Source organism: Ranitomeya variabilis, chromosome 4, assembly GCF_051348905.1.
Source record: "Ranitomeya variabilis isolate aRanVar5 chromosome 4, aRanVar5.hap1, whole genome shotgun sequence".
Lineage (NCBI taxonomy): Eukaryota > Metazoa > Chordata > Amphibia > Anura > Dendrobatidae > Ranitomeya > Ranitomeya variabilis.
In genome coordinates, this window is record NC_135235.1 from 38,074,133 (window position 1) to 38,095,725 (window position 21,593).

At 44.9% G+C, this 21,593-nt stretch overlaps 1 protein-coding gene across 2 annotated transcripts in view; it reads left to right on the forward strand.

Moving 5' to 3' along the window:
* The window catches only part of FANK1 (fibronectin type III and ankyrin repeat domains 1), a 104,840-nt gene that overhangs the window by 40,662 nt on the left and 42,585 nt on the right, over window positions 1-21,593 (forward strand). Inside the window, exon 2 of one of the 2 annotated variants that reach the window (XM_077258372.1) lies at window positions 15,862-16,039. In XM_077258372.1, the coding sequence (XP_077114487.1) occupies window positions 15,862-16,039 (178 nt within the window). The remainder of the gene's footprint in view (window positions 1-15,861; window positions 16,040-21,593) is intronic. The other variant, XM_077258373.1, reaches the window with a different exon arrangement.

Here is a 21,593-nt window from a genome sequence, read left to right on the forward strand (position 1 = left end):
CACAAAATAGTTAATAAATAACATTTCCCACATGTCTACTTTACATCAGCACAATTTTGGAAACAAATTTTTATTTTGCTAGGAAGTTATAAGGGTTAAAATTTGACCAGTGATTTCTCATTTTTACAACAAAATTTACAAAACCATTTTTTTTAGGGACCACCTCACATTTGAAGTCAGTTTGAGGGTTCTATATGGCTGAAAATACCCAAAAGTGACACCATTCTAAAAACTGCACCCCTCAAGGTGCTCAAAACTACATTCAAGAAGTTTATTAACCCTTCAGGTGTTTCACAGCAGCAGAAGCAACATGGAGGGGAAAAATTAACATTTAACTTTTTAGTCACAAAAATGATCTTTTCGCAACAAATTTTTTATTTTCCCAAGGGTAAAAGGAGAAACTGGACCACGAATGTTGTTGTCCAATTTGTCCTGAGTACGCTGATACCTCATATGTGGGGGTAAACCACTGTTTGGGCGCACGGCAGGGCTCGGAAGGGAAGGAACGCCATTTGACTTTTTGAATGAAAAATTGGCTCCAATCTTTAGCGGACACCATGTCGCGTTTGGAGAGCCCCCGTGTGCCTAAACATTGGAGCTCCCCCACAAGTGACCCCATTTTGGAAACTAGACCCCCCAAGGAACTTATCTAGAAGCATAGTGAGCACTTTAAACCCCCAGGTGCTTCACAAATTAATCCGTAAAAATGAAAAAGTACTTTTTTTTCACACAAAATTTCTTTTAGCCTCAATTTTTTCATTTTCACATGGGCAACAGGATAAAATGGATCCTAAAATTGGTTGGGCAATTTCTCCTGAGTACGCCAATACCTCATATGTGGGGGTAAACTACTGTTTGGGCACATGGTAAGGCTCGGAAGGGAAGGAGCGCCATTTGACTTTTTGAATGAAAAATTATCTCCATAGTTAGCGGACACCATGTCAGGTTTGGAGAGGCCCTGTGTGCCTAAACATTGGAGCTCCCCCACAAGTGACCCCATTTTGGAAACTAGACCCCCCAAGGAACTTATCTAGATGCATAGTGAGCACTTTAAACCCTCAGGTGCTTCACAAATTGATCCGTAAAAATGAAAAAGTACTTTTTTTTCACACAAAATTTCTTTTAGCCTCAATTTTTTCATTTTCACATGGGCAACAGGATAAAATGGATCCTAAAATTTGTTGGGCAATTTCTGCTGAGTACGCCGATACCTCATATGTGGGGGTAAACCATTGTTTGGGTGCACGGCAAGGCTCGGAAGGGAAGGCGCGCCATTTGACTTTTTGAATGGAAAATTAGCTCCAATCGTTAGTGGACACCATGTCGCGTTTGGAGAGCCCCTGTGTGCCTAAACATTGGAGATCCCCTACAAGTGACCCCATTTTGGAAACTAGACCCCCCAAGAAACTAATCTAGATGCATAGTGAGCACTTAAAACCCCCAGGTGCTTCACAGAAGTTTATAACGCAGAGCCATGAAAATAAAAAAATTATTTTTCTTTCCTCAAAAATGATTTTTAGCCCGGAGTTTTTTATTTTCCCAAGGATAATAGGAGAAATTGGACCCCAAATGCAGTTGTCCAGTTTGTCCTGAGTACGATGATACCCCATATGTGGGGGTAAACCACTGTTTGGGCGCACGGCAGGGCTCGGAAGGGAAGGCACGCCATTTGGCTTTTTGAATGGAAAATTAGCTTCAATCATTAGCGGACACCATGTCGCATTTGGAGAGCCCCTGTGTGCCTAAACATTGGAGCTCCTGCACAAGTGACCCCATTTTGGAAACTAGACCTCCCAAGGAACTAATCTAGATGTGTGGTGAGCACTTTGAACCCCCAAGTGCTTCACAGAAGTTTATAACGCAGAGCCATGAAAATAAAAAATTATTTTTCTTTCCTCAAAAATGATTTTTTAACCCACAATTTTTTATTTTCCCAAGGGTAACAGGAGAAATTGGACCCCAAAAGTTGTTGTCCAGTTTCTCCTGAGTACGCTGATACCCCATATGTGGGGGTAAACCACTGTTTGGGCACATGCCGGGGCTCGGAAGGGAAGTAGTGACGATTTGGAATGCAGACTTTGATGGAATGGTCTGCGGGAATCATGTTACGTTTGCAGAGCCCCTGATGTGCCTAAACAGTAGAAACCCCCCACAAGTGACCCCATTTTGGAAACTAGACCCCCCCAAGGAACTTATCTAGATGTGTGGTGAGCACGTTCAACCCCCAAGTGCTTCACAGAAGTTTACAACGCAGAGCCGTGAAAATAAAAAAATCATTTTTCTTTCCTCAAAAAAGATGTTTTAGCAAGCAATTGTTTATTTTCACAAGGGTAACAGGAGAAATTGGACCCCAATATTTGTTGCCCAGTTTGCTGTGAGTACGCTGATACCTCATATGTGGGGGTAAACCACTGTTTGGGCGCACGTCAGGGCTCGGAAGGGAAGTAGTGACATTTGAAATGCAGACTTTGATGGAATGGTCTGCGGGCGTCACGTTGCATTTGCAGAGCCCCTGATGTGCCTAAACAGTAGAAACCCCCCCTAAGTGACCCCATTTTGGAAACTAGACCCCCCAAAGAACTTATCTAGATGTGTGGTGAGCACGTTCAACCCCCAAGTGCTTCACAGAAGTTTACAACGCAGAGCCGTGAAAATTAAAAATCATTTTTCTGTCCTCCAAAAAAGATGTTTTAGCAAGCAATTTTTTTTTCACAAGGGTAGCAGGAGAAATTGGACCCCAATATTTGTTGTGAGTATGCTGGTACCCCATATGTGGGGGTAAACCACTGTTTGGGCGCACGTCAGGGCTTGGAAGGGAAGTAGTGACGTTTGAAATGCAGACTTTGATGGAATGGTCTGCGGGCGTCACGTTGCATTTGCAGAGCCCCTGATGTGCCTAAACAGTAGAAACACCCCACAAGTGACCCCATTTTGGAAACTAGACCCCAAAAGGATCTTATCTAGATGTGTGGTGAGCACTTTCAACCCCCAAGTGCTTCACATAAGTTTATAACGTAGAGCCATGAAAATAAAATATAATTGTTCTTTCCTCAAAAATTATGTTTTAGCAAGTAATTTTTTATTTTTGCAAGGGTAACAGGAGAAATTGGACCCCAATAGTTGTTGCCCAGTTTGTCCTGAGTACGCTGGTATCCCATATGTGGGGGTAAACCACTGTTTGGGCGCACGTCGGGGCTTGGAAGGGAGGGCGCACCATTTGACTTTTTGAACGCAAGATTGGCTGGAATCAATGGTGGCGCCATGTTGCGTTTGGAGACCCCTGATGTGCCTAAACAGTGGAAACCCCTCAATTCTAACTTCAACACTAACCCCAACACACCCCTAACCCTAATCCCAACTGTAGCCATAACCCTAATCACAACCCTAACCCCAACACACCCTTAACCACAACCCTAACCCCAACACACCCGTAACCCTAAATCCAACCCTAACCCTAATCCTAACCCTAATCCCAACCCTACCCACAACTGTAACCCCAACACAACCCTAACCCTATCCTTAACCCTAACCACAAGCCTAATCTTAACCCTATTTCCAACCCTAGCCCTAATTCCAACCCTAAGGGTACCGTCTCACATAACGATTTACCAACGTTCACGACCAGCAATACGACCTGCCCGTGATCGTTGGAAAGTCGTTGTGTGGTCGCTGGGGAGCTGTCACACAGACCGCTCTTCAGCGACCAACGATGCCAAGGTCCCGGGTAACCAGGGTAAACATCGGGTTACTAAGCGCAGGGCCGCGCTTAGTAACCCGATGTTTACCGTGGTTACCAGCGTAAAAGTAAAAAAAAAAAACCGTACATACTCACATTTCGGTGTCCTTCAGGTCCCTTGCCGTCTGCTTCCCGCTCTGACTGAGTGCCGCCGTACAGTGAGAGCAGAGCGCAGCGGTGACGTCACTGCTGTGCTGTGCTCTCACTTTCCGGCCGGCAGACAGTCAGAGCGGGAAGCAGACGGCAAGGGACCTGAAGGACACCGAAATGTGAGTATGTACGGTTTTATTTTTTTTACTTTTACGCTGGTAACCACGGTAAACATCGGGTTACTAAGCGCGGCCCTGCGCTTAGTAACCCGATGTTTACCCTGGTTACAAGCGAACGCATCGCTGGATCGCTGTCACAACGATCCAGCGATGACAGCGGGAGATCCAGCGACGAAAGAAAGTTCCAAACGATCTGCTACGACGTACGATTCTCAGCAGGGTCCCTGATCGCTGCTGCGTGTCAGACACAGCGATATCGTATGGATATCGCTGGAACGTCACGGATCGTACCGTCGTAGCGATCAAAGTGCCACTGTGAGACGGTACCCTAACTCTAATTCCAACCCTAACCCTAAGGCTATGTGCCCACGTTGCGGATTCGTGTGAGATTTTTCCTCACGATTTTTCAAAAATCCGCAGGTAAAAGGCACTGCGTTTTACCTGCAGATTTACAGCAGATTTCCAGTGTTTTTTTGTGCGGATTTCACCTGCGGATTCCTATTGAGGAACAGGTGTAAAACGCTGCGGAATCCGCACAAAGAATTGACATGCTGCAGAAAATACAACGCAGCGTTTCTGCACGGAATTTTCCGCACCCTGGGCACAGCGGATTTGGTTTTCCATAGGTGTACATGGTACTGTAAACCTGATGGAAAACTGCAACGAATTCGCAGCGGCCAATCCGCTGCGGATCCGCAGCCAAATCCGCTGCGGATCCGCGGCCAATCCGCTGCGGATCCGCAGCCAAATCCGCACATGCCATAACCCTAACCCTACCCGTAACCCTAACCCTACCCCTAACCCTACCCCTAGTTCTAACCCTAACCCTAGTTCTAACCCTAACCCTAGTGGAAAACAAAAAAAAAAAAATAAATTTCTTTATTTTATTATTCTCCCTACCTATGGGGGTGATAAAGGGGGGGTATTTATTATTTTTTGTTTTTTTTATTTTGATCGCTGTGATAGAACCTACCACAGCGATCAAAATGTACTTGTAAGGAATCTGCCGGCTGGCAGATTCGGCGGGCGCACTGAGCATGCGCCCGCCATATTGGAAGATGGCGGCGCCCAGCGAGGAGACTTACGGACACCGGGAGGATCGGTAAGTATGAAGGGGTGGTGGGGGGGTGGATTGGAGCACAGGGGGGGTGATCGGACCACAGGGGGGGTGAATTGAAACAAGGAGGGAGCGGACAGGAGGACGGGGGAGCCGGCAGGCGGACGGAGGGGACCGGACCCCATAACGGAGGACTGGGGGGGCGATCGGTGGGTGTGTGGGGGGGGTCACTTAAGTATTTCCAGCCATCGCCGATGATATTGCAGCATCGGCCATGGCTGGATTGTAATATTTCACCATTTTTTTAGGTGAAATATTACAAATCGCTCTGATTGGCTGTTTCACTTTCAACAGCCAATCAGAGCGATCGTAGCCACGGGGGGGTGAAGCCACCCCCCCTGGGCTGAAGCACCACTCCCCCTGTCTCTGCAGATCGGGTAAAATGGGAGTTAACCCCTTCACCCGATCTGCAGGGACGCGATCATTCCATGACGCATACGCTGCGTCATAGGTCGGATTGGCACAGACTTTCATGACGCAGCGTATGCGTCAAAGGTCGGGAAGGGGTTAATAGGATCGGGCTCCACGTACTTTTATCAGCAATTCCAAATATGTGGAGCACTTACAAGCTCACTAAGAAAGAGCTTGTAAGTACTGCTCAGAAGCTGGCCGGTATCGCCTGGAGCTCACAATTAGCTCTTAATCTTGGCCCAGCTGCAGTCTCACTGTACTTCCAATACTGCGAAGGCAAAGCTACCTCATATAGCACCATAAGGAGCGCACAGTTCAGGCAAACGGTGCAACAAGGCTGCTGAACTGAACTGGCAATCAAGCAGGAGCATTGCCCCTGTTGCAATCAAGAAGTTGGGAGGGAAGACAGCGGTGCGCTCCTGAAGAAAGGAGGTGGGATCAACTCTTTAGGACTGCTAGTTGGGGACCACTTCTGTAATGTGAATGTTCCTGAGAATCTCAATCGGCTGTTTCAACTGAGTGTGCTCAGACGTCAGGGCTGTGGAGTCAGTAAGACAACATCCGACTCTTGACTCCGACTCCTCAATTTACATGACACCGACTCCACCAAAATGGGCTCTGACGCCACGACTCCGACTCCACAGCCCTGCCAGGGCTGCAGAGTCAGTAAGCCAAACCTCCGACTCCTCAATTTACATGACACTGACTCCACCAAAATGGGCTCCGACTCCACGACTCCGACTCCACAGCCCTGCGTGTATCGTGAGTTTTTTGGAAGGGATCTTTTGACATTGTGTAGGATTTTTTTATGAACTTTTGTACAACTTTTTACCAGTTTCAAAATATAGGATTACACTCCGGGTGTATAGGGAATAAAGTTTCTACACATGTTCCTATAAATCGTGTTCCTGCATTTTCTGAAAAAGAAATTAGTTTCAAACTTGCGACATAATAACCAAACCCGCGACTGTTGTCGAACTCGTGATGTAAGAAGAGGTGCCCGGACCCAAGACCAGCGATGAGTCAGTTACCCCAGGAATAACAGCACTAGTACGACGGAGGAGTACTACAAGTGACACACCGCAGTCTCATCGTGTCATCCTTGTTAAGAGCAGCAGAGCAAGACGGATGACGGGACGGGCGCGTATTATAAATGTTCACTCAATGCACATTAATACAACCGCTATACATTATACACGCAATGTAAAATAGCCTTATTTACTGTCTCCGAGAAATAAGATCGATTTCTACGGCGAGTCGCATCAATTTGGTATTTTCCGGGTCACGGAACAGGAGAAATAAATAAAATAACCGTAAGTAACAAAAAAGCGTCCCTGATTATATTCCAATGCCGTCTTGCTTACAGGCTTCCATTTTGCGTGTGCCACGAAAGCCGACCTATTATTTCATTTATTTTTTTTACATATTGCCGGTTTTATCCCATTTCACATTCTGTTCCTTGTAATAACACAAGCAAGTATCTCGCTGCCCTTGGCAAGTAGCAGTTCATTGTGTATGAAAATGTATTTGTTATATCCCCAAACATTTGCTTAGATTATTCTCGCAGCTTCTTTATTAAAGGTATTTCAAGTGAGCAACCACGGTCAAATAAAGCGAAAATCTATTCTTTTCATACCGAACGCGGATACCAGATTGTGCAATTATTATTATAGTGGGATAATGGCATTCCGTTATATTTGTCCTACAAGGCATCTGGCTGCTACGCTGTTCCCATAACCAGTTATTGTGCAGTTTATTCACTTTTTTTATCTATTTACCTGTTGAAAATAAAAGATGACTGATTTCATTTTTTTTTATTGCACCATTTGAATGCGTAATATTAGTAAAACGCTTCATTTTGTGGTGACATATGCAACAAAAAATACATTAAAATGACAAAAAAAATAATTTAATATTGCAAGTACCTCTTAAGAGAGAAAGAGGACTTTAACTCTATAGCGCCACCTGTTGGAAGCAGCGATCCTACAAGTCACAATCGCCCCTTTAACGAGTCGTGCAATATGACAATAAAAGCTAAATCAGAATCTCAATTTGCAGTCATGATGTTTCGGGGTATTGTCCATCGTCAGTGCAAAGTGTGAGACCTGATTTGGCTAGGTGAGAGGCACATTGCTGAGCCACAGATTAGACTAAAGAGGTGTCCGGTTTTAGTAATATAAATAAAATTAAAAAGAGCAGTAGTTTATTTATTTTACTCGCTTATATAGCACCATTATTCCCACAGCACTTTACCAGTATGTCTTTGGGGTTTACCTACACTTGTACTTTCTGCTCCATCACCTCTCTGCTAAGTTCCAGTGGTGTTTGTAGACAACGCTGCAGCCAATCACTTGGTGTGACTACTGAGCCCAGTGATTGGCTGCACTGGTAATGTGCTTTGCAATGGTAGGTAAATACAGTAGCCACCTCTGCAGTGTCTAAAAAGTCACAATTTACAATTTTTTTTTTGCTTTAGAGCCTGCAATCGCTGTCCCGAAGCTGGATCTGGCCAGCTTCAGTGTCCCTGATGCCTCCAAAACAAAGCTGCACCTGCATGCTGCATGGTGAGAGTACATCGTTGGACAAATGGCGCCACCATGCCGCTAGTCTGACCTGTCAGTCTTCAGGAGCGCACCGCTCCCCAGCCTCATACATTCTTGCTGGTCAGTTGGTGGGGTGCAGCTGAAGATTGACTGTTCTGCCCAGCGTAGAAAAAAGGCGAGAACGATCCTATAGGCTACGTTCCCACAAGGGATATTTGGTGAGTTTGTGATGTTGCAGATTTTCAGCACCATTTCTGCACCTATTTTGTAAATTAGGCTACTTGCGTTTTTGAGCGGCTTTTTTCTACCTGCCTTTTTTTTTTTTTTTTAGTCTCTCTTTGGTATTTCATGTTTTAAATAAAAATGCTTTGTGTCATGATCCAGGCTGGGGTTTGTTTCTTGCTATGCTCTCCCCGGTCTAATCATGCAGGGGTTAACTTTCCTCTGCCTCGTTCTGGGATCTGTTTGGCTATTTCTGCCCGCTGCTGTCTGCAGGCAGCGTCAGTTATTGTTCCGGCCCAGGCTTTATTGGTTGACCCCGTTACACCCTGATTTGTTCTCTGCCCTCTTACTCAATCCCCGTGCTTTCCCATTCCTGCTACTCCGCTTGACTTAGTGTTTGTTCCCTGTGCTCTGACCTCCTGGTATCTGACCCGGCTTGACCTCTGACTCATTTGTCTGTCTCACGTCTCCATTTCTATTCCTGTCTGGCTTTGACTTCTCTGGCTTGCATCTGACTACGTTTGTTGCTGTTTCCTCTGGTACTGCACTTCCTGACCATTACTGACTTGGCTTGTCTGACCACTCTCTTGCCACCTAGTGGCGTCTGTGCTGCCGCACTGTGGCGCTACACTGTGAGCGCAACCTTTCTTCCCCCAGCTCCCCCTGGTGGAGGCTGTGCATACTTCGTTGCGGCAGCATTACACTTTGTTTTTGGTACATCCTGGCATTTGGTTTCAGCAAAACATAGTCAAGTGCGGATTACATGCGTTTTTTACCTGCAGATTTTGCGCATCTAATGCAATTCTTCAGAGAACATGAATCATAAAGCGTAAACAAAATTAGGATGTTTGGTACTTGGGACGCTTAGCGGTTTACGCTTAGTATAAAAAAAGGACATTGGGCATGAGATTTCTATAAATCCCATCCACTATGCTGGAAATGTAAGACGCTGCATGTTTTTTTTTTTTTTTTTGCACAACGAAAACACGCAGCATCTAAAACGCACCAAAAACTAATGGTGGGAACTTAATAGTAAAGAGTTAAACACTGGGTTAAAGTAGCCACAAGAAGATGGAGGAGAGCTTTATTGTATCATTCCCGAAAAGGGATATCTGTTCCTCCCATAGGCCCTCTCCAATTATCGTACATTATGCATAGGGAGAAATATTACGTTTTTAAACAAGAACGTTATAGAGCTGATAGACATAGAAGAACATGGTGGAACTGAATACAACAAAGTGAGATGATACAGTGTCAGGATAGAAATGGCTGCCAGTGGTCATTTTCGTTTGTCACTCTCCCCCCATTGTGAGCCGGCGACAGGTACAATTTAATGAACCTCAGCTCAGAAAAGGGAAAACCATTCAATCCCCATACAACTATTCAGCTTTGTAATTGGTTCTGTTCCCACACCGCCGTGTTGACTCTTGTCTTTTTCATAACTTCGTTTTCGCGTGTGTGAAGAAATATATACGGATATGAATATTTCAATACCCCAGAGTATCCTATTATTACAGAGAAATGTAACATTAGCATATCATATTGTTACTTAGTTTTCACAAGATAGCAATGTCTCCTATTAATGTACACAGTTGTAACTTTGCCAACCGCGTTGGTGTTTGCCCATTATCCACGTATAAAGAGGTATATCAGCGCACTCTTAATCAACTCGCGCAAATTAGCATGGAAATGGGAAATTGAACTAAGTAAATGTTATTTACTGCAGAATAAACGTTCAATAAAAAGAAAAAAAAAAGGTAAATTGATATTTTATTACACTTTATTATTACACTTCTGTGTATTTCCATATCATACCTGGCGTTCGGATCCAGTTCGGAAATATTTTGGGGGTTTTTCTTTAAAGAGACCAAAAGTTACTTGTAAAAAGTATCGCCATCCTTCTACCTTAGATGACATACCTAACTCCTCACAATCAATGATGGAAGCAATATGTCATGACGAGTAATACAGATAGGATATAGGACAAGACTGTTCGCTTTCACATAATATCAGGATCCCAGTTTCGAAGGTTGGGGGGAGCGCTCAGTTAACGTCAGGACCAGGATAAAAAGTTTTACTAAATATTTCTGAGTCTTCAAAGGGAAAGTAGGTGAAGGAGCTGCAAGTGAGAGCATCTATTCCATGGACCAAAGAATTATTTTTAAAGGTTTTTTGGCTGAGGTTCGCATGCGTGGCCACCGTGGCTGGATCGGCGATTTTGATGCCTGGTGATAAGCTGTAGACAGTCCAACTTTTTCTAGTACCGGCCACTTTGGTAACATCATTCCAATGGGTGATTATTTAGACTACCTAACAATCTCTGGGCTTTTGTAATGATAGGAATAAGCCTTTAAGATCTGTTTTCCAAATACTATATTATTGCAATCTGTTCTTACCCTACATTTGTTACGGGTGCAACTGAGCGCCTCTTTAACTCAATAGGCTGCAGTACTGTAGAATGGCCACTAGACGGTGTAAAGAGCTATAGTATTGTGACTCCAACACCACAGCTCTTTACACCGCGCAGTGGCCGTTCTACGGTACTGCAGCACAGCTCCTACTTCCGGAACTGCCGAAAACTGAGACCCGCTGATCTGGTGTTGATGACCTATCCTAAGGATAGGTTATTAATATTGTGTCAGTGGACAACACCATTTATTTATTTTTTCTTTTCTTAATCCTTAACAAATTTCCAAAGTTTTGCAAGTGAAGAATTGAGTCTCTGCAGGGACTGGAAGCGATGACATCTTCTACATCAGTTACCTATGCCGTGAGACCACCAGGTGATTGACGGACCGGACATAGGTTGGGCAACCTTAGTATGGATATCATGATACTGGACGCTGTATTAAAGGGCCACTTGTTCCACTATTCTGAAAAATCCAGAAAAACCCCTTTAAGTCCGATCTCCTGGGTAAACTCTCCGTACATATTATTGCTCATGCATTCTTATCCTCTGTAATGCTGCCTTTGCTCACATTGATTTGTTTCTCAATGTTTCTTAATAACTTTACTTAGTAACATTTAGATCATAAACGAATATTGATTGCAACTGAGAAAGTCATCAGGGGAGTTCGTATGCATTTTACATTATTCGCACTAAATCCTCGCGTATTTCCGATTATTGGCTGCACCGTCCTTGTATTGGCTGTAAAATATTAGAGACATATTCCTTTATAAATCCTGCCTGGTGCGCGACTATTAAAGCACCGCCGCACACATTTATCAAATATTCAATTTGTGCCAAATCTTTACTGTATTTGCTTCTAGTCCGTCACTCCGAATTTATCAAATGCCGCACCTTATGATAAATTTGGCACAAAAGGTCTGGTGATATAATTCCCGATTAAGAGCCTGAATGTTGCGAAATGTTTACTCAAATTGCAACTTTTTTAATGCATGTTCATCCGTACACCTGATGCATCAGCTGAATGTTGGTGATAGAGTTTCTCTATGATGACCAGCCGTGCAGTTGCGGTTCTCTGGTGTCAGCTATTTCTGGAGTTTTGAAGTCCTGTTTCTGTGTTATCTGCGGTGTGGAGCTTGGAAGCGGAGTGTGGAAGCTAAGTGTTGTGTTTAGTTCTTGTCCCTCTCGTGTTTGTCACTTTCTTCTGTGTTTGTTACCATTTGCAGTGGTGCCGACCAGTGCACTAGCCAGGGCACCGTGACAGCAAGTGACGAGGTTCCTGACGGCAGTGGGGGGAAGGACCCACTTAGGGCGTTAGGGGAGTGCAGGGACATATTTAGGTATGAGTTCAGGTGGTGACCATCCCTCATTCCTTATCGGTAGGGCCTTCTGCTTCCCTATACCATCCCGTTGTGTTTGTGTCGTGCCATCCGCAGACCGACCCCCTGTGGGGTCGTTACATATTTTGTTACTGTAAGTTTGCCCGTTTTACATCAGTTCATTTGTGATGGTGAGATACAATGGCCGCCCCACTTCTGATTTGCATGAAAGAAGAGTATGTGCGGGGGGATTCATTTTTATGAGGTGTAAGGGTTCCCGATACTGATATTTATTAGTCTTTCATATTGTGCACAATATGGAGAAAGTTTTTCTTTTTTGAGAAATGGAAAGAGAAGATCAAGTAAGGTCGCACAAGTGTCAGCCAGGAGGAAGGACGCTCGTCCACGACTGGTGACGGCACTGAATGTGAACTGATTGTGTTGGATAGATGTGTAGCAATGGATTGTGAATCCCGAAAGGAGTCCTACAAGGACAAAAATTCACATCTAATGACGAGGTGACGACATCGATGCATTTGTGGCTCGCAGCTCTGCCTATAATATTTTTTAATGAGGGAATACGAAAGCTCATTAACAGATGGACAAAGTGTATTGAAAATCGGGGCAGTGGAAAAATGATGCATTTGTCTTATATGTAACCCCTTCATGATGTAGCCAATTTCCATTTTTCGTTTTTTCTTCCCCTTCTACCTAGAGCCATAACATTTTTAGTTTTTCTGTCCACATAGACATACGAGGGCTTGGTTTTTTTTTTGTTTGTTTTTTTTTTGTGCGGCACGAGTTGTACTTTTGAATGACACCATTCATTTTGCCAGGTAATGTACTGGAAAAAAAATTCCAAGTGGGCAGAAATTATTTGTAATGTACATTATGTGGTAAAAAAAATGACCTGGAAATATGATTCTCCTCACCAGTACAATTACGGTGATACCAAACATGTCCAGTTTTTGTGGGGTTTTTTTTGCTATTTTTGTGTTGAAAAAAAAAAATCTGAAGTTTTTTTTAAACAAAAATATTGGCAGAGTTGTGCCACTATTTTCTGAGACCCATAACGCTTTTAGTTTTCGGTCGATGGAGCTATGTGACAGCTTATTTATTGCAGGGCGACACAAAGTTTTTACTGATAATAATTTGAGATGGCTATGATGTTTTGATCACTTGTTACAGCATTTTTTGTGTAATTGCAGCAAGCAAAAAATAATAATTTTAGCGTTCTTAATTTTTTCCTGTTTACCGATTGGGTTACCGTAATTATTTTTATATTTTGATAGATCGGACTTTTCTGAATGCAGTGATGTCACGTGTAATTTTTTTTATTAACTTAATTTTAAATGGGGGGAAAAGTGGGGGTGATTTTTTTTTGTTTTTTAATATTTTTCATATTGTTTTAAAACCTTTTTTGTTTTACTTTTCACTGTTCTCATTAGTCCCCTTAGGGGGACTTGAAGCTGCGATCATCCGATCGCTTGTGCTATATACAGCAATGCTGCAGTATTGCTACGTATAGTAAAAATCACGGCCAAAGGTAGAGTTTCAAGGGAGGGAGCTCTGTAATGACTAGAAAGGGGGTCTTCACCAGACTCCCCGCAGTCATAGAAACCTGTCGGAGACCGGCGATCACGTCACGGGCTTGCCGATAGGGGCGTAGAAGGACACGCCCCTATGCCGCTATCAGAGATTGACAGTGGCATTTAACAGGTTAACAATTGCGGGTGGCGCTTTGTTCCACCTGCTATTGTTAGAGGCAGGTCCTGGCTTTATGTTAGAGGCAGGTCCTGGCTTTATGTTAGAGGCAGGTCCTGGCTTTATGTTAGAGGCAGGTCCTGGCTTTATGTGAGAGGCAGGTCCTGGCTTTATGTTAGAGGCCGGTCCTGGCTTTATGTTAGAGGCAGGTCTTGGCTTTATGTTAGAGGCAAGTCCTGGCTTTATGTTAGAGGCAGGTCTTGGCTTTATGTTAGAGGCAGGTCCCGGCTTTATGTTAGAGGCAGATCCTGGCTTTATGTTAGAGGCAGGTCCTGGCTTTATGTTAGAGGCAGGTCCTGGCTTTATGTTAGAGGCAGATCCTGGCTTTATGTTAGAGGCAGGTCCTGGCTTTATGTTAGAGGCAGGTCCTGGCTTTATGTTAGAGGCAGGTCCTGGCTTTATGTTAGAGGCAGGTCCCGGCTTTATGTTAGAGGCAGGTCCCGGCTTTATGTTAGAGGCAGGTCTTGGCTTTATGTTAGAGGCAGGTCCTGGCTTTATGTTAGAGGCAGGTCTTGGCTTTATGTTAGAGGCAGGTCCCGGCTTTATGTTAGAGGCAGGTCCTGGCTTTATGTCAGAGGCAGATCCTGGCTTTATGTCAGAGGCAAGTCCTGGCTTTATGTTAGAGGCAGGTCCTGGCTTTATGTTAGAGGCAGGTCCTGGCTTTATGTTAGAGGCAGTTCCTGGCTTTATGTTAGAGGCAGGTCCTGGCTTTATGTTAGAGGCAGGTCCTGGCTTTATGTTAGAGGCAGGTCCTGGCTTTTTTAGAGGCAGGTCCTGGCTTTACGTTAGAGGCAGGTCCTGGCTTTACGTTAGTGGCAGATCCTGGCTTTATGTTAGAGGCAGGTCCTGGCTTTATGTTAGAGGCAGGTCCTGGCTTTATGTTAGAGGCAGGTCCTGGCTTTATGTTAGAGGCGGGTCCAGGCTTTATGTTAGAGGCAGGTCTTGGCTTTATGTTAGAGGCAGGTCTTGGCTTTATGTTAGAGGCAGGTCCTGGCTTTGTTAGAGGCAGGTCCTGGCTTTATGTTAGAGGCAGGTCCTGGCTTTGTTAGAGGCAGGTCCTGGCTTTATGTTAGAGGCAGGTCCTGGCTTTATGTTAGAGGCAGGTCCTGGCTTTATGTTAGAGGCAGGTCCTGGCTTTGTTAGAGGCAGGTCCTGGCTTTATGTTAGAGGCAGGTCCTGGCTTTATGTTAGAGGCAGGTCTTGGCTTTATGTTAGAGGCAGGTCCTGGTTTTATGTTAGAGGCACGTCCTGGCTTTATGTTAGAGGCAGGTCCTGGCTTTATGTTAGAGGCAGGTCCTGGCTTTAACACACAGCCATTACCTGCTGAGTATGGGGCAGGCTCATCCAGTGAACCCGCCTCATACATCAACTTCTGACTTGTGCCGTACATGTATGGTAGATGTCGTGAAGGATTTAAAGTATATTCTACTACCGCCATGGTGCGGATTATTTTTGACTATCCCTTTACATACATACAAACATAGGTTTTGTCTTTAATTGAGCCCCGGTAGTGCACTAAGTGGTGGTCTTGTCTCTTAATACAGACCTGGCTGTATACACGGTGTGTATTAGTTAGATCCCCGGCGCCTATCCAGCCGACATCATCTTCTATGCTGTTTACTTGACCTTCCTGGCTCTTTGCATTGTGTAAGGTTTCTCAGATGGTTGTGAATGTTACAGATTCCTTCTCATTATGTTTGGCGATAGCAGAAGATTGTGGCCTCAGTGCGAGGATCTCTCGCCTGCCGCGTCTCCACACATTTCGTATTCCTCTTCCGCAGTTGGGTTGATTCACTGCTCCGGTACAACTTCATGATCTCTAATGTAATTAGCTGTCAAAGTCTTATGAATGCTAATTTACGCTCCCGAGCTAAACCTATATAAATCAATATACACTTTTTAATTATTTCAGACAAATGCAAGACCCGGCATTATGTAAGGATATCCAAACTAATTACTGAACATTAACAATTCCCATTTCTCTTGTCTAAATCTGACAATTCCTCGCACGTTCTATTACTCCTGTTTTCATTTTGAGTAACTCGGGGAAAAATAAAAAATATTTCTTTCCAGAAGAAATTGATATCCAGCGCCCTGATCCTCCTGTGGTGGGGAAGGTGAATCACCACAGCATCGAGTTGTACTGGGACATCAATAATGACTACCGGCGCATCGGGCCTCCTAACAAATGGTTCAAGTTTTCCATTGAGGAAGAAGACGTCAAGACTCATATGTACGGCACCGTTTACTCGTGAGTATATTACCTTCTCGATATAACATTAGCTTCTGGCAAAATGTAATTACCGTATACATTATTGTAATGTCACCATGTTATTATTATTATTTATTTTTTGGGTGCCATTGATTCCATGGTGCTGTATATGAGAAGGGGGTTACATGCAGGATACAAATATAAATTGCGATGAACAAACTAACAGTAATAGAGAGGAGAGGGCCCTGCCATCATAGACTTAAAGTCTACAGCAGCAGTGCCCAACTGTTTTTGGTCCAAGAGCCACATTGTCATATTGAACCAATCCGAAAGGCCGGAAAAAAATATAAAGGGGTATTTACATAGGTACTTCACCAGAACCACCGTCAATACAATAATACATCATCAGAACCAAGTGCTGAGAATTTGAGAAGAATTTGGAGAGTTCCTGCTCCAAAATAATCAATGTGAGCACGCGCAAACTTTTTGGAGTAGAAACTCAACCAAATCCTCCTCATTATCTCAAAACTAAGTTTTGAGTAATTTTCCGTTTTAATATGAAGCACATTATGGATTGCTACATAATGACAAGATGAAAGCAGCGCCAGAACCACCGTCGGTACATGAAAGCAGCACCAGAACTACCAGTACAGAAATATGTCACCAAGTTTAGAACAGGGATCAATTGCACCATATACACTTGTGTCACGTAAACCTGTAACTCCCAGTAAGTCCTTAACAATGATAAGGAGATACTTGGAGTTGTTGTTACCAGCCATCATCAGACTGTGGACCATACAAGAACCACAGCACTGATGAGATGCAGGAAGGATCACAAATAAAAATTTACGTCCAGGTTTCTTATAGGTGACATCTTCTCTGATCTTTCCCATCCCTGTCTCCACGTACTACAGACGCCATGAAGAGATTTCATGCTCACGGCTCGTCTCTGCAAACTTCCCTCTTCTCCGTCTTTAGCAGCACTTCCCAACATGGTTCCCTTAAAAATATAAGTATTATTATACTGCCCCATAAATATAAATATCTCCCATGCTGCATCCTTGAACAGACAATTGCCCCTCAGTGTGCTTCCTGCACAAAATATTCCCCCCACACACAGCTCCTCTCCGTCATATTCCCCCCACACAGCCCCTCTGGATCATACTCTCCCACACACAGCTCTTTTCTGTTTGTTTCTCTTCTCCGTCATATTCATTCCCCACTCACAGCTCCTCTTCCACACACAGATCCTGTCCTTTATATTTCCCCTCACACACAACTGCTCTCTGTCACCGCTCTTCTCCATCATGTCCCCCCACACACAGCTTCTCTGTCATATTTTGCCCCTCCATCATATTCCCCCCACACACAGCTCCTCTCTGTCCTATCCCCCCACACACAGCTCCTCTCCATCAAATCCTCCCCCCACACACAGCCACACACAGCTCCTCTTCATCATTTTCGTCTGCACACAGCCCCTCTCTGTCATATTCTCCCCCACACACCGCCCCTAGTCTCCGTCATATTCCTCCCCACACACAGCTGTTCTCCATCATGCCCCTCACACACAGCTTCTCTCCATCGTATCCCCCCACACAGGTTCTCTCCGTCATATCCCCCCACACAGCTTCTCTCCGTCATATCCCTCCACACACAGCTCCTCTCTGTTATATTTTCCCCCTTACACAGCTCACCTCCATCATATTTCCCACACACCGCTCCTCTCCATCAAATCCCCCCCCCCCCGCACACACACAGCTGCCCTCTGTCATATTCCTCCCCCACACACAGCTGCTCTGTCATGTCCCCCCTTCCACAATGCTCCTCTCCTTCATATCCCCCCCAAACACAGCTCCTCTCCGTGATATTCCCCCCCCCACACACATACAGCTTCTCTCCGTCATATCCCCCCACACTCACACACACAGTTCCTCTTTGTCATATCCCACCCACATACACAGCTCCTCTCTATTATATTTCTTCACCACACACACAGCTCCTCTCCTTCATATTCCTCCGCACACACAGCATCTTTTGCGTGCGTAATGAGGTCACAGCGTGATGACCTCACACTGCTGCACGTCGGTGCTTGGGCTTATGAACGCTTCTCTGCTCTGTCCCTTTCCCGGTGCCGCAGTGTTTAAGTGTATTTGCGTCTGATAAGACACGAATACAGCTAAACACAGGAAGATGAGAACCTGAGTCTCCCAGTTCTCTGTGGACCACAGAACACCTTCCGTGCCGCGGGCCGTATGTTGTGCAAGCCTGGTCTACAGGGTAATGGGGGAAGGAGACCGTAGAGCAGGAGGCGGCGGCAGCTCCGGTGGTGTAGAGGTGGCAGGGGGTCCTTGCAAGCTGTAAGTTTTCTTGAAGAGATGGGTTTTCAAGTTCTGTGTGAAAGGTCAGAATGTAGGGGATAATCGGATGTGTTGAGGTACAGAATTCCAGAGGATAGGGGATACTCGGGAGATGACTTGGAGGTAATTTGGTGAGCAACATGCAAGTGTGGAGAAGAGAAGGAGGTCTTGGGAGGACCACAAATTACTTGTTGGAAGATATCAGGAGATTAGTTCGGAGATATTTGGGGACAGGGTATGGATGGCTTTGTAGGTCAATGTTCGCAGTTTGAGGTATTGGGAGCAAATTAAAGGGTTTGCAGAGGGGAGAATTGGAGGAGGAAGGTGGATTAGTCAGGCAGCAGAGTTATGGATGGACTGGAGGGGTGCGAGAGTGTTAGCAGTGAAGCCACAGAGCAGGATGTTGCAGTAGTAGAGGCGGGAGATGATGGGGACATGCAGAACAATTTAGTAGATTCAGAGTTGAGGAAAGGGCGGATTCTGGATATATTTTTGAGTTGGAGCTGGCGAGAGCTTGGATGTGCAGCTTTCTGTAGCAGACATATACAGAAAATTACCCATACCACTATGATAAAATTAAGACACAAAATTTCAGCTTCTAGATGTGCGAAGCTTGCAGACACATACCCCAAAAGACTTCCAGCAGTAATTGCAGCAAAAGGTGGTCCTACAAAGTATTGACTCAGGAGGGCTGAATACAAATGCACGTCACAATTTTCAGATTTATATTTTTTTAAATAAATAGAAAACCTTGTGTCATTTCCGTTACACTTCACAAATACTTGCTACTTTCTGATGGTGGAGCACATTGAATGAAAATAAAAAAAAAAAAAGTTTGTGGGTGTAGCGTGAAAAGAATGGGGAAAAGTACACGGGGTATGAATACTTTTTTTTGTATGTGAACAGAGGAGTCACTTGATGCTTCTGGGCCTGTAAGCAAAATATTTAAGAGGGTCCTCAACTTATCCTGTGCTACTTATAACACTATCGTCTTTATGTACGGCAAAGAGCCTGTTGGGCCACCTGCCTGACGCCCCATTCTGCTTAAAATCAGTCACCCCCTTTCAGCCCATGCCTCTACCCAGAGCCTAACCTAATACATTAATAGCACTTTTCCTATAAAGATCATCCATGAGCCGCTTACTTTTCTCCAGGAGACCGAGGAAACCTGCGGCACTAAGGGTCTCTGCACCAGAATTGTCTCGTTCTCCCTATTTCACATGTGCATATGAAACCCCCTCTCGGCCACATATAGGAGCAGCACATTTATCAGTATGGCTGCTGACATCCCCTATTAAAATGGTGATTGTGTAGCAGGAAAGGCTCAGCGATGGAAGAGCGATCCCAGGGTCATAGCTCTTTTAATATTTAATAAAACATGGGACCACGGCTGTTACATTGTAAGGATTCTTTTCTGCAGACCGGCACTAATAGAAGAGAATGAATGTACCAGTAGCCAAAGCAACCCTGTGCGAGATGACTATATTGTATCACTATTGCATCATCATTTGCTAAAAAGGGGGTCTTTGATATTGATGGAGTGTTTTTAGGATAGGTCTTCAATATCCAAGGGGTCAGGATCAGACAGATGGCACCGCCGCCGATCAAATGGTCCCACATCAGCTGGAGCCCACACTGTACAGAGCCAGAATACAACAGCGCCAGGCACTGCGTAGTGGCCGTTCTGGGGTACTGCATCTTAGCTCCCATTCACTTCAATGGTGTAGGCTCCTCTTATGTTATCTAAAGGATAGGCACTGCAGTCTGAGTCACCATTCTAATTTTTAAAGGGGTTTACCAGTGCAAGAATCAAGATTCAGAAAATGCATCAAAATGCCCCTTTATATCCCCTCGGTTGCCTTTTATGGACATTTTAACACTGTTTTTCCCGTCCTTGTTTTGATCCCACACATCTGTTCCAGTTGTTCCCACTCCGTCCAGCCTAGATTTTCCATAATCCGTAGTGCTCCATCCAATCTAAGTTGTATCTCCCCCTCTGTCAGTCTTCCCTATGCCAACCCACGCCACCTCGAAGGCTCATTGAGGCATCTGTAGCACATGCTTAGCCCTTCCAAGACAAGTGGAGAGAGCCTCCTTGGCTGCCCAAGGATAGCAAGATGGAAATGATTTTCCATATGAATCATAGCCGGGAAGGGATTGATTTTACGAGACGTCACAGGATTTGACCTATGGCGGGGACTAGTGTCCATAAGAAAAACTGATTATGTAAAGCATTTGCAAACTGGTGGGAGATGAGCGCCACGATGCAAAGGAGTGGACAGCCTCGTTATTGTGGATTACACAGTTATTTGCCATTTACATTCTGTTAAATGATCTAGTGACGTGTTGTGGCGGTTACTTACACCTTATGGCGCCCCCTTGAGTTCAGAGTGCATATCACTGTGCACGTCCACCTGAGCTGAGTGCTGGTGGTCACACATGCTCAATCACAGTATAATGACCCCTCCTCACTGCACAGCAGGCAAATAAAAATAGAAGCTTGATGGCCTGCTGGTCAGAGAAGGAGCAGAGCCTCTGTGGTAGCGTTCCAGTATAGCTGAGATGGCTCTTTCTACAGAGAAGGCAAGAATGGACCATATTGTCTGCTGCCAGAAAGGGAAGGGGACAGATTCTGTCTGCAGCCTGCTTCCAGAAGCACAGATTATTATTATTTATTGTTATAGCGCCATTTATTCCATGGCGCTTTACAAGTGAGGAGGGGTATACATAATATAAACAAGTACAATAATCTTAAACAATACAAGTCTGGTGGTACATGGCTGGTACAGGAGGTGAGGACCCTGCCCGCGAAGGCTCACAATCTACAAGGGATGGGTGAGGATACAGTAGGCGAAGGTAGAGCTGGTCATGCAGCGGTTTGGTTGATCGGTGGTTACTGCAGGTTGTAGGCTTGTCAGAAGAGGTGGGTCTTCAGGTTCTTTTTGAAGGTTTCGATGGTAGGTGAGAGTCTGATGTGTTGTGGTAGAGGGTTCCAGAGTAGGGGTGATACGCGAGAGAAATCTTGTATACGATTGTGGGAAGAGGAGATAAGAGGGGAGTAGAGAAGGAGATCTTGTGAGGATCGGAGGTTGCGTGTAGGATAGTACCGGGAGACGAGGTCACAGATGTATGGAGGAGACAGGTTGTGGATGGCTTTGTATGTCATGGTTAGGCTTTTGTACTGGAGTCTCTGGGCAATGGGGAGCCAGTGAAGGGATTGACAGAGGGGAGAGGCC